This window comes from Theobroma cacao, chromosome 8, assembly GCF_053813885.1.
Source record: "Theobroma cacao isolate CCN51 chromosome 8, ASM5381388v1, whole genome shotgun sequence".
NCBI classification, from domain to species: Eukaryota; Viridiplantae; Streptophyta; class Magnoliopsida; order Malvales; family Malvaceae; genus Theobroma; species Theobroma cacao.
Genome location: NC_142646.1, coordinates 5432382 through 5445256, shown reverse-complemented (window position 1 = coordinate 5445256; position 12875 = coordinate 5432382). Strand labels below are relative to the sequence as shown.

General features: G+C 36.8%; 1 protein-coding gene across 2 annotated transcripts; it reads right to left on the bottom strand.

Moving 5' to 3' along the window:
- Positions 1-1054: 1054 nt before the first annotated feature.
- On the bottom strand, positions 1055-4950 carry LOC18592177 (TPR repeat-containing thioredoxin TTL1). 2 transcript variants are annotated; one of them, XM_007018741.3, is made up of 8 exons: positions 4853-4950; positions 3540-4665; positions 3212-3407; positions 2939-3111; positions 2237-2570; positions 1926-2130; positions 1660-1760; positions 1055-1529 (listed from the first exon to the last, which is right to left on the bottom strand). In XM_007018741.3, the coding sequence occupies exons 2-8, from the start codon at positions 4559-4561 to the stop codon at positions 1377-1379; spliced, it is 2184 nt and encodes a 727-aa protein (XP_007018803.2). In that variant the 5' UTR covers positions 4562-4665; positions 4853-4950; the 3' UTR covers positions 1055-1376. The 2 variants fall into 2 exon arrangements, with proteins under 2 accessions (XP_007018803.2, XP_017980788.1); XM_018125299.2 differs by having other exon boundaries at positions 3540-4882.
- Between the last annotated feature and the right edge of the window lie 7925 nt (positions 4951-12875).

The following is a 12875-nucleotide window of genomic DNA, read 5'->3' as shown; positions in this document are numbered from 1 at the left end:
AATGTTGTTTGTCCTAATAATAATGTTGGTAAATTACAATTATAATTATGTCGTTAGTCATACATGGAAGCAGCTGAGCGATGAGTGTTGTTGACTAATGCCTCGTACATGTCCCTGAAATCTTTTCTCACTTGCCATTTACCAATTACTATTAGGTTTGAAACATGAAGAATCAAAAGAAAGGGAATCCAACAATTTCAATTGAATTATGGCGCCTGTTACTTCTCTTGAACATTGACCAAATGCATGAAAAGAAAAGACACTTTTACTTTCAATCTCAAAATTTATTTTCCCATTTAATTGTATTGGAGTAAATTAGACAAGATGTCAGCTACTCTAGTATGCAAAGACTCTTGGTGATTGTTTTCAAGATTTGGGGTCGGACCCTATTTTTACCCACGGTTTGAGAGATTTACTCTTATTATATTGAACCAAAAAGATTATAGCATGTTGCAGGTTTGCAATTAGTAGAAGCAGCTAGATTGTTTTGAGCACTATTTACTGCTGAATACCCATGTGTGGACCTATACATTGTGTTCTAACTTCTAAATATTTATTTGAATATTATAAGATTGTGAGAGTGGCCCTCCAAGCCACAATTTACAGGATGGATCAATTACGTTCAAAATTAAATTGTGTAATTATCACAAAATTATTATTATTATTTTTTAAAAAAAGTTAATTTGATAAGTAAAGCAATATCTATATTTATAAGTTTTTCAAAATATCTTATTTATTAAATATAAAATTAAAATATTTTGTTTAATTTTTTAAAAACGCTTGACGTTACACAATGCAAGACTTGAAAGATGACTTAATGACGTTGGTGAATTTTTCTATATGATTGAAAAACCCAAAGCAAATATTTTGTCCTACTTAATAAACTCAAAAGGAAAAATGGGAAACCCAAGCGAAGTCAAAATTTGGGCCTGAGAACCTACCGCTTAAAATTTGTGTCCAACCATGCATATTTTCTATCTCGGGTTAGCCCATTGGCTTTGACTTGGGGCTTGAATCGAGGGGGCCAGGACTCTCGCTTTAAATGAGAACATCATTTATGCAATATAAAAAGAAAAAAACGCTCTGATGTCCTTTTTTTATAGCATTAAAAATGAAAAAATTAAAAGAAAAAGAAATGCCTCTCTCTACTGCATATTCAAATCTCAGGTGCCGGGCTGATCCCTCTCGACTTTTCCACCTTAATGTGCAATGGAGGCAAAGTCATAGAGCAGACATGATTAGCCCGATTATTTACTTTTTTTTTTCATCTGTTGAACTTGCTTTCTTTCTTTGTGAAAAGGTGACAAAGTTTTCCTATTCCCATGCGTATTCACTTCTTCTCTTTACTCGTTCCCTATGATCTTGTCTAGTTTTCTTCAACTGCTGTACAATTTGACTGATCTTTCTAACAATTCAGGGTTATTGCCTGGAACTTCTTTGACCCTTGATCCATTTTTGTATATTTTGAAAGCTGGAATGGAGGTTACAGCCTCCGACTTAGCCAAGTACGGATGGTCTTCTACCTCCACCTGACAAGGTCAACCAAGACATACTGTAGTATTCTAAATATTTTAATGATGATGTTGATAACGTAATTGTATCACCTACTAGAAGATAAGACTCTGCTACTGGATAAAAAAAAAAGGGAAAGAAAGAGACCTTGAGGAAGTTGACAGATGGGAATCTCTTGCACACTTGCTCCATTAGCTGCAGCACTTGCTTGTGTTTTGCTTTGTTACAGAAAAGCACCACAGTCATCCCTGTCATTGAATAAAAGGTTTTCATTGTTTTTATTATCAAACCAATGAGCTCAAAGGGAAATGGCAAAACTGTTTGCTAGTATCTACAAACATTCCTTTTGAAATTTAACTGCTGGAAAAACTTTTGTCATAACAGAATTTGTTGCCTGACTAATGACTGCTTACCAGGTGAGGTTACAAAGTGCCTGAAACGCTCGTTGCTAGAGACCATAACCAAATTTGAGCCAAACTTCATGTCCTTAATGTCTTCACCTCGCTGCTTCTTGATCTGGACCTGAGCCTCAAACAGAGCGCGGGCCACCTCCTCATCTCCAGGTGTTTCTCTTATCAACATCTCATAATCCTGAATTGCAGCTTCCCACCTTTCTAGCTGATTGTAGATAATGAAAGAAACAGTAATAAATAATAGGTCAAGAAAATTCATAAGCAATTATGGCTCCAGCAAAAGCCTTAACTTTCAGGTGGGAATCATCTACCTTGGCATTACAATCAGCCCTCCTTAGCCTTGCCTTGCTGTAAGAAGGTTGCACGTTAAAAGCAGCTGTGCAATCTTCAATAGCCTTTTCAAATTGGCCTAGCTTAGATCTGCAAGCTGCTCTGTTGCACAGCAGAACTGAATTGTATGGATCATGCTCTAGTCCTTCACCGTATACAATGCAAGCCTCTAAGAACTTTGATGCCTTGAAGAGCAAGTTACCACTCAATCGAGCTGACGATACTGCTCTAGTCCTCTTCACCACTAGGCTTATTTCCTTGTTGCCTGGATCAAGTTTAGCTGCATGCTGAGCTGCTGATACAGCATCTTCTAGCCTATTATCATCCAATCAAGTCCAATGTTAATTTCAATTAAAATAATGTGAATGCATGTGTTTCTATAAAATAGACAGTTATGAGACTTTTTAACTCATTTTCCTTATCTTCAAAATTAAGCAATCATTATATTCTCATTTATACAGATACATCGAGATCAGTCGGCAAAATTATAAAGTTTGTGAAAGAAAGTAAGACAGTTTAAATTTTGAATGAATGAAGAACTAGATTACCCCTGCCTTTTTAATGCTGGTAACTTCCATATTGCCAAGATTGAAACAACATGCTTTAGATATAATTTGCTAAGAAAAGTAATCTCAGACATATAGGCATCTACACTCGAATAAAAGAGTTTTCTTTCTACTAACCTGCCAGAAACCATGTAGACCAATGCTCTGATCATTAAAAGATAAGCACTAACAGCCAGGCCAAAGAAGTTGATACAAGATTCAATAGCAAAATTTGGTCCTTTCATGTAGGCTGTATAGGCCTCTTGATGCCTGTGGAGCTTCAGTAAGGCCTCTGCTTGTAGAGCATAGACCTATTGTATGTCCCAAAAAAATGACCATAAGCAAACATTTTATCCAACCACATGCAGCATACATTAAAATCCACCTATATAAACTGTAAAGAACGCTAACCTGAGGTGCAGAGTCAACTCCAGAGGTTATAGCACATTGAGTCTCCTTAAGTAAAGTATTCCATTCATTTAATTTTTGAGCATCAGAGCATCTTTTAAGGCATTGGTTTAGAGCCTGAGCTTCAGCGATCTCAGTGGAGTCTGCGTGATTGCCAGCATGCTTGTAGTGAAATAATGCTTGCTCTGCTTCTCCCAATCTGCATGGTAGAATTCGGATAATCATATAAGACAATTACAAGCAGTAATCTGCTTCCACATTTCAGATATTCTTTCTATAGCCTCCTGATGATCAAAAAAAGCAAACTTTATATGAGTCTTTAGAATACTACCTGAGATAAATTGTTGCCAAACGACGATGAGCTCTGCAATATGTAGGATCAAGCTGAATAGCTTCTTTGCACTCAAAGACAGCCTCCAAAAGACGGTCTAATCCTAACAAGGCAGCGCTCTTATTACACCGATATGTTGCCTGCTTCGAATCAAGAGAAATTGCTCGTTCGTATAAAGTCAATGCCTCTTCAAACCTTCCCTGCTTGTATGCTTCATTTCCCATATTCTTCAATGCGTCGGGATCCAATCTACTCATAGGACCATGAAAAAGTTTTGACTCGTCACTAGGCTGCCTTACAATATTGCCCATAACAAAACCACCAAGTTTACTAGGGCTGTTTTTTCTGGGTGGTTTTGTCGTGGAGCGAGCCTCTGGAAGATTCTGATAAAAGTCATCTTCAGCTTTAATTGTTGCATTAGGACTATTGTTCCCTAGAGCACTCCCAGCTCCAAGCTGTCTCAAGTTCCCCAATTGGCCTACTAGCATTACATTGCTTGAAGTAGCTCGAATAAGAGCTTTGCTATTGTTTGATTGTTGTTCATCAGCAGTGAATACCTTGGCAATCTCTTTGGAGTAACTGCCACTGGATTCTTTCTGTAATTTGCGCTGCTCGCTAGTCAAGCTCTGTGTTTGTGACACTCTTGTTTGGCTTGAACTAGAGGATGAGGATGTTGAGCTTCTTGCAGCATCTGAAGTTCTTCTACTGTCTTTTCTCTGGTGAGAAGTTGAAATTGAATTCCGGGGTGGCAACAAGTCAGACTTCCTGGTTGGTTTCTGGTCCTGTTTGGGTAAAGGTTTAGCCAAGTTGGAGGAATCCTGAAGGACAGAGTCCACAGAGCTGGTTCGTCTCCTCCTGGAATCATCGGTTGAAGGCTTCTTAGACTTATCAGTGACTGGTTTGTTGATGCCTTTTGCAGGCAGTGCAGGTACGGATGATTTTCTCGACCAGTTGCTCCAACGCTGGAAAATTCCTCCCATAAGACCACAGCCCAATTCCTCCTCCACTGAATACTTCGTCATTTTTGCCCAGTGCTATTTCTTTTTCTTCTCTTTTTCGGAGGCACTGTTGCCTCTTGAAGATAATTGTTGTGGAAGATATATTGAATTAGTCTAAAGCTACAGAACTTGTCAACAGAAACAGGGAATCAAAGCAATGTTAATATAACCATTATGCATGTACAAGGAAAACAAAAATAAATCAAAGAACTGAAAACTTATAAGAATAAACAATTGAAAGAACACAAGAAGGATAATAAAGAGAAAATAATCAAAGATGGCTTGAATGTGAAGGATTCAATGTAACAGGCTTACTCCTGGACGATGTATTTATATCAATTCGCAAGCCGCTAGAGTGGCTTCCAAGAAACCAACTTTATATTTATAGGATACTGAGAGAGGGAGGAGAGATTACACAATTTTTTTTAAAAGAAGAAAAAGCCAATAGGATATATAAACAGGGGGATGCATTTTGCCCGTGAAGATTTCTAAATTATTTTTCGCAAATGATTTTCTTCCATCCCTGATGACCACATGATCAAAAACAATGCAAATTATCTGTGATTTGACGAAATAAAAAGGAAGAATTCCAAACAATCCATTGCCGTGGCCCCATGCAGATATAATACAGAGGGTAGCTTTGGTTCTAAACAAGTGTGATCAACCAATTTCCTAGCAAGTGCCCCTATTTCTTTTTCTAATTTTTTTAATCTTTTTGAATTTTTTTATATTAAATATTAATCTAAACCCATTTATGCCGTAACCTATAAAATTTAGGTACATGAAAAAGAATTAAGACTTTAGACCAGGGCATGGGGAAAAATACAAGATATTGAGCGGTCATATTCCTTAAAGAAAAAGGCACTGCCCTGTACATTATTTGTTGTTAGTTCAACATAGCTGTTTTTTATTCCAATGCATGGTTCGGATTAATCAGGAAAATGGATTGATTAATCCAGCCAAACTGGCCACCTGTTGAATTCGTTAGTCTGGGAGCGTAAAATTTGGTGGTTAATAATGGGTATTCATTGCAAAAGAACAACCCGTTCAGCCATTAAACATTTGTCAAAAACAGAGTGAGCAGAAGACGGCTAATTAAGGGAGTATTCGGCCAAAATCCTATAGAATTATGAATTTAAGCCAAGCTGAATGCTTTTGTTGAACCAATTTATATTTTTTTCTCTTCTGTTCTAACCATTCTTTTCTTTTTTCCTTTATTCGAGGGGTTGGTAGCTGTTGGTATTTGTCTTGTTGTTTATTTTGTGAGAACAACTATGTATTTAAAACATTCATTCAACCTAAAGATTCAGGAAGACTCGTCTGTGGGACTAACCCCTACCTATTTTCTGCTTAATGTTAGTCGGTGCCGGCTTCTATACAGTTCACATTTTTCCTCAGCACACCCACCAGCTTGAGACGGCAGCGTGAAATTTTGTGGACCATCAATCAATTATGAGAGGCTTTATTTCCATGTCTCTTTTGATTGAAGACAGGTAATTCTACTTGAATTCGTGTACACTCAATACGGAGATGAACTGCGGTCCAAAGATAGGACAATAATAAGCCTAAAATCAGTCATTAAGTTCCACTATGATTGGTTTTACCAGACTACTGACATGCAAAACTTGTGGGAAACAACTAAAATGATGTTACAATCTTTCAGAGATTGGGAATTCAGAACAATCCAAAATCCTGAGGGACTTATTGAGAAAACGACATAAAAATGCAAAACTTGGCTTATTGCCATGGCAATTAATCTCTATCAGTAAGATGCCATCGTCTGGCTGGGGTTGTCACTGTTGGGTTTGATTAAACAGCTTGGAAAGTTGAACAAAGACACCGAATCTTGGTGGATGCCTAAAGATGAGTTTTGGAACTTTATAAGTTGGTGAAACATCATAAAAAAGCATTGATAGATTTAGATTACATGTTAAAAAGTGTTGACTGAGATGAAATGTCCCATTTATTTGGTTCTCAACTCATTAATTCTCTCGAGTTTACCCACATGCTTTACTTTGCCGACAGCAGAGAGAAATTTTTGAATCAATCTCTCATCTTCTTCTTTAACCCATGGAAAGACATATTGGGCTGGAAACATTCTAAAAGTGGCAGTCCTTACTAAATCCTGAGGGAATCATGTTTCCTGTTCTCGCTAAAAGCTCAAAAAAGCGGTCAAAAGTTTACACCTTCTACGGGGGAAAAAAGAATCTCTAACAGCACTTTCCATCCTCTGTTGGGCCTCTGCATCTTCAAGATTTAGAAAAAAGGGGCCAAATTGATACACCACAAAACTAAATCAAGATTACAGGTTAAAGAATTTTCGGTTTCTAAAACCAAGGACCATGCCATTTGGACCTCGGAGAGTGGATTAGTGGCAGCTTGAATGTCCACGTTTGCCACTGTATATTCAGAAACCCTGCCTACCACTTATGAATTAGGATTGATAGAGAAGAGTACCGTAGAAAGATTTATTTATTCGATAGTAATTAAGTTGTATGCTCAAACACATTGTTGAGATAGGACTTCACTGACATCCATAGTACATACTAGACTCATATTATTCTTGGCAAGTGGACTCTGGTTTAGAATTAACAAGAATCGACAAAGTTTTATCTAGTTAGTCAATTTCATACTTATAATATAAGATCAAAACAAACAATGAATATAGACCCTTTTAAGTAATTCTTGATTATTGGATACCTGAGAGAGAGTTAAGGCAAGCTACTCAATGAGCTGACATATTTGTCGAGTTTCACATGCTTTGCATTTTCTTTAGTTTAATACATTGAAGGCAGGGGAATTTGCCAGAATAAACTTGGGTTCACATCCTTGTGTGCGATGATTGGTGTTAGACCAATCACAGATATGCCTTGTTTGTGGCGCTATCTAAATAGAAAGCACATGTGAATTTTGACTATCTTAAGCAAACAATCAAAAGGGACCTGTCTAACTAGAAGCCAGATCTTGTATCTTATGGGGTACTCAAGTTTTCTAAACTTCAATCTACCAGCAGAGAAATAGTTAGCGTTATACAATTGGTACCCCTAAAAAAGAAGGTCGATAAAGCAAAAGTTCGCTGGAAAAATTACAAGCAGAATATTGATGCCAACCCAATTGTGGGGTTCCTGCAGGGACACATATCCCACAATCTAAAACAGTCTTCCACAAAGGATAATATAAGTAATCTATAGGGAGATCGGAGCTTTGCTTTGTTGGGGTTTGATCAAGCTTTTCCTAGCATAGCTTTTCACAGGGGTTATCTAAAATATTGTATTGCCGGCTTGGTCCCTCATCGGCAAGACATGCAAATGTTACGAAATAAAGATATGCCCAACAGAATAAATAGAGTACGTAATTTCTTTTGTCAAAATCCATGAATAATATTCAATCTCCACTGGAAACTTGGACTCTTCAAAAGGAAAAGGGAGAAACTGTACGTGACATTGGGTTGGGTAGGCTTGGAATGCAAGACTCGAAAGGAGTGGAAAGTACTAATACTCGGATACTCTGGAAAGTTTGGCACATGAAATTTTGGATGACACAGGCTTGAGACTCTTAAGACTCAAGGCTTAACGAGAGGAAAGTGAGACGTAAAGGGCTTGGAAAGGGTTGCACGTGGGATTTACGTAAAGAAGAAAGGTGGTACGTGATCCAAAGATTTCGAAGAATACCCCAAGCTTCAGCTATAAGCATGGAGGACCTGATCCCTCAACTTGCTTCACATTGGGATCAGCTTCAACAAGACATTCTGCGCCTTCTCACTCGCCTCAATGCATTTACGTCTCCCTATCCAGTATGCACTAGTTAAGAAGATCATAGCAGTTAAAAAAATCAATTACAAACATTATCTTGTAGCACAAAACATGCAGATAATCTCCAATAATCGTACTAGAATATAATAACTTGGAAGCCACATGGTCCAGTGGATGGAACCTCCGGTGCATTATCGAATCATCAGGCTTTTCACCGGACTAGATAGGCAAATGCCAAATACCTCTTGATAAAGACTGAAGCTATGCAAGCTTTATGATACCTCTTGTTGTATCGAATCATAAAACAAGGAACGGCCATGTGAATATGAGCCAGAAATTCGCACAAATTTCTGGAATATAGGTAGCATGACTAGCTACACCAAAGATTTAATTGAAAACCATACACAGGCAAGAAAATTCTTAAAATAAGAAATAAATTAACTAAAATTAAGGTTAAGAGGAAAATGCCATAATCCATAGACCTATTCCTAAAGAGGCCTATAGCCAGTGTGGTAATCTTTGAAGTAGTTTTTTACTCCAATACATCCCCCCTTTTCTCCCTCAAACACAAAACAACTAAAAATTCAACCCCAAGATATTCAAAAATTAAATATCACTGAGCAAAATATGTGTTCAAAATTGGTAGAGAATCAATTCAAATTTCAATGAAGCTTCTTCAAATTTGTACCATTAATTCCTACCAAAAAACAAATTGTATAATCAATAGGCATCAACCTTCTCTCTGTTTTAGTTGCAGTAACATGGAGATTAAAAAAGTGAAAGATGCACCAAGGATCCTATTTAGTTTCTTGCTTTTTGGCCTGGGAATCCTATTGGTTGACAAGCACCTTACCCACCAGGCAAGCATTGAAAATGTTCTTCCATCCATTGTATGGTCTGGCAGCTGCCATGTGAATTCAGAACCCATGGCAGCACTTCATGATCAAAAAATTAAGTTCCAAGAAAAGACAAGCCTGTCCATATCTTCAAATCATGACATAATAAGCCCGTGACATTAGGTTAGCTCTGGCTCCCTAAAGGTATTTCAGATCCAATAAGGAGGGTTATAGCCTTATAGGCCATGGAGAAAAAAAAAAGGGCCTTTTAACTTTATTATAGTAATTGATTTTCTTTCTCTCTTTTTGAGTATGTAAATGCAGGAAAGGAATATAATAATTAAGATAGAACTAAAACTGCAACCTAACAAGTATAGACTTTGGAGCCATAGCGCAAAGTGCAACTAAGAGAAGTGACAGAGACAGTAACCTGTCATCCCAACCATCTATTCTGAGCTTGCCACTTTTTGAAGATGCCATGTCAATTGATTAGATGCCAATGACTGCCTATATCAGCTAACTAAGAGGGGCTGAAGTGGGAGAATGAAAATTAAAACAAGTATGAACTCAACCTGTCGTTAAGCCAACAATTTGATGGTTTTAGCGCATAAGATTCAAAGCTTATGATATTCTAAATTCCTGACCAAGCACATATATTTCAAAGGATATACCCCACATTCTGTCTCTGAATCTGTGATTTTGTGATACTGATGAAGATTAACTAGTAGGAATATGCAGGACATATGGTGAATTACTGATAAAAGAAACTGAGAATTCATAAAATAAATGCACTGAATAGAAACACTCACAACATAAGTGATCCACCTGCAAGATGACGACCCCAGGGAACCAGTAGAAGTAATTTCACTTCTTAGAAACTTCAATTACCTATAAACCACTAAAATGCACCTTCTTATACTCATTTAAGCACATTTAACCAGTCTCTTCCAACTCAATCAAGACTAAGTTACTTCGTTGCAACTCCTTATATTTTACATCAATCATAAACTTAGTACTCAAAAAGGGTCAAACCAACCATGTGTCCGTCATCCTTTGAGATTTCTTCAGCTACAGTTCAGCATAAGATAGTGCACATACAGGCAGAAGAGTAAAAGGAATATGGGATAAGTCAATTGTTAACGGTTATCTCTTCTCAGTTAATTGTCATCCCTTCACAAAAAAAAAAAAAAAAAAAAAACAGATGCCATCTAAGTGTCATATTCAAACAAAAGACCATCAAGTAATTCAAAATTACTTCTATCAGATCCATTACTTTGGTGCTTTCTAATCACAGAAAATAAAACAGATAAAATAAAACTGTATAAGGAATTTCTTCAATCAGCTGAATAGGCATGTATTACTACAATATATAACTTATCAAACTTACAGATATGTTGTAACTCTAATAAACTTGGTTAGCCTACTGTTTATTAATAAATATTTAGTCCAGAATTTAACAAACATAAGAAGAGGGTAGTTTTAGGCCCTTGGTCAAGAATCATAATGATAGAAGGGAAAATGCCTGCAATCACTAACTTGACAATAGCTGCTAGTTTTCCGTCTAAATGGAGTAAGTTGTATATCATTAAAACACATCTAATCACTGAGTTGACAGTAAGAGCTTGCCATAATGATAGCAAAACTGGGGAAAACTTCAAAATAATGTCGAAAAAACATGAGAATTTTCCCTATTGAAGAAGGGTACATGCTTGTCGCAAAAAGGTGAAAAAGTACAAGTTATTGCATGCATGATAGGACACAACAACTGGTAATATTATGGTTTTACATCACATGATAGGCCAATAACTTGAAGCAACGTATTGCTTGAAGTTTTCTAACAAAGAAACAACTGCAATATCAGTAACAATTACTGATCAATTTTTGACAAAATCTGCATGGTTTTTCTTAGTCTTTATTATTCCATCCCCATCAAAAGCCCCGCTATCAATTAATTTAATGTATATACAATCGTTGCAGTAAATTCTTGTCAACTACTAAGTTGCAAGAGATTTTATAGAGTAATACTATGGAACTATGGGCAAATAGAATACTACTTGTGTAAAGAAAAAGTTACTTGGATCATTAGATGCAGCAGCAAATGACATGAAGGAGATGGTAGCAATTGCAACTAAAACTGACCGTGACAGCAAAAACTCAGAAAGATAACTTGGAGCATGTTTTGAAAGTAAATATTTCTACATCGGTAAATTGAGGGGGATAAAAAAACCCTGGAGAATCCAAGATGATTTCGAAGATTGGCTTCCGTATTTGTGGCGGTTTCATGTCGGCGCCCACGGCCCACCTTGGGAGGATGTGGAAAAGAATTGCAGTAAATTAAGACGAGGCCCACTGGGCTCATGAACATTATTAGGCGCTTTTTCTTTTGCTTAGCAAAGATATAAAACAACTCTTTTAAACTCGCCGGATAATGATAACCTTGCCTTAATCATTACCAAACCGACCCTTTTTCCTTTTTCTTAAATTTTGAGATAAGTAAATTTGAGTTTTAAACGACTTAAAATCTGGGTTAATCATTAATAAAAAAAAAGATTTCATGGTTTTTTGTGGCTAGTGTATATTTAATTAACCTTATAACATAGTCCATGAAAAGTAGTTTATGAATGGCATGCACTAACAGTGGCATCACCAGAAAGTTAATGAACAAAAACCAAAATTCAAGCAAAGCATTTTACTCTTCTACCAAAAAGATCCTGGCATTGGTATATCTTTCTCTGACTTACTTTCCACTAAAGGAGCACTGGAGCATTGACCTGGTTTGATTTTCCATGATATCCGCCACTGTCATTTTTTATTCATCCCCAGCATTTGAAGCATCAACATTTCCAAATTTAATCACCAAGTTTTACATTTAATGTTCTCTCTGAACATCTTAAATCCTTTGCTTCATTCTATATATCAAAAACTACGTACGCTGTGAAATATTTCCAATCAAGTCATCCATCTTCCATATACTATTAAAGTTCTTACCAGGTTAATTAGTTAAAGGAAACAATGAACTTGCCAAAGAAGTAGCTGTGCAGAGCATCGGTATGTACGAAAATATGGAAATAATACTCACCTTCACTAAACTAGATAAGAATGTCAACATTGGGGGCGTCTCAGCGTCTGTACAGAATCTACAGGCCACAGAGTAAAGTATCAACATAAAAGAAAAAGTACAAAGTTGGGAATTCTTCATAGACTAAATGGGGAGGTCGAATCAGATTATCAGTGTACTTTGCAGCGAACTCTATGATCCTAAACGTTGCTCTTGCACAGGCCATCCATACCACAACCGGATGCAAGGCTGTGTCAGCAGCTAAAGGATGGGGATAGAATTTGTAATCTCAAAGCTTATTTATAGACAATAAAATAAAAGTGCCGCAAATTGACTGGCAATATAGAGATTAGAAACAAAGTGTGAGTGTAAAAGTTGTTTTCTCCCCTTGATGTACCTTCGTAGCTTCTTATAAGCGAAGATATGTGTACTATACAGTACAAAAAATAAACCATTTTTATATAACGCGTTTTGACATTGAATCCGCTTCTCAGAAGGTTCAGCCACCGACTTTCAGAAGGTTCAGCCACCGACTTAAGCAAACAGAAAAGACAAAAGAAAAAAGTTAACAGTAAGAAATTTTCATTTGCAATTTGGCTAAGGAATGTGCGTATGTATATATCCAGGTATCTGCATATGCTCTTCTTCTATGATGTGAATGGCATCAATACCCAGAATTGAATCGAGTAGAG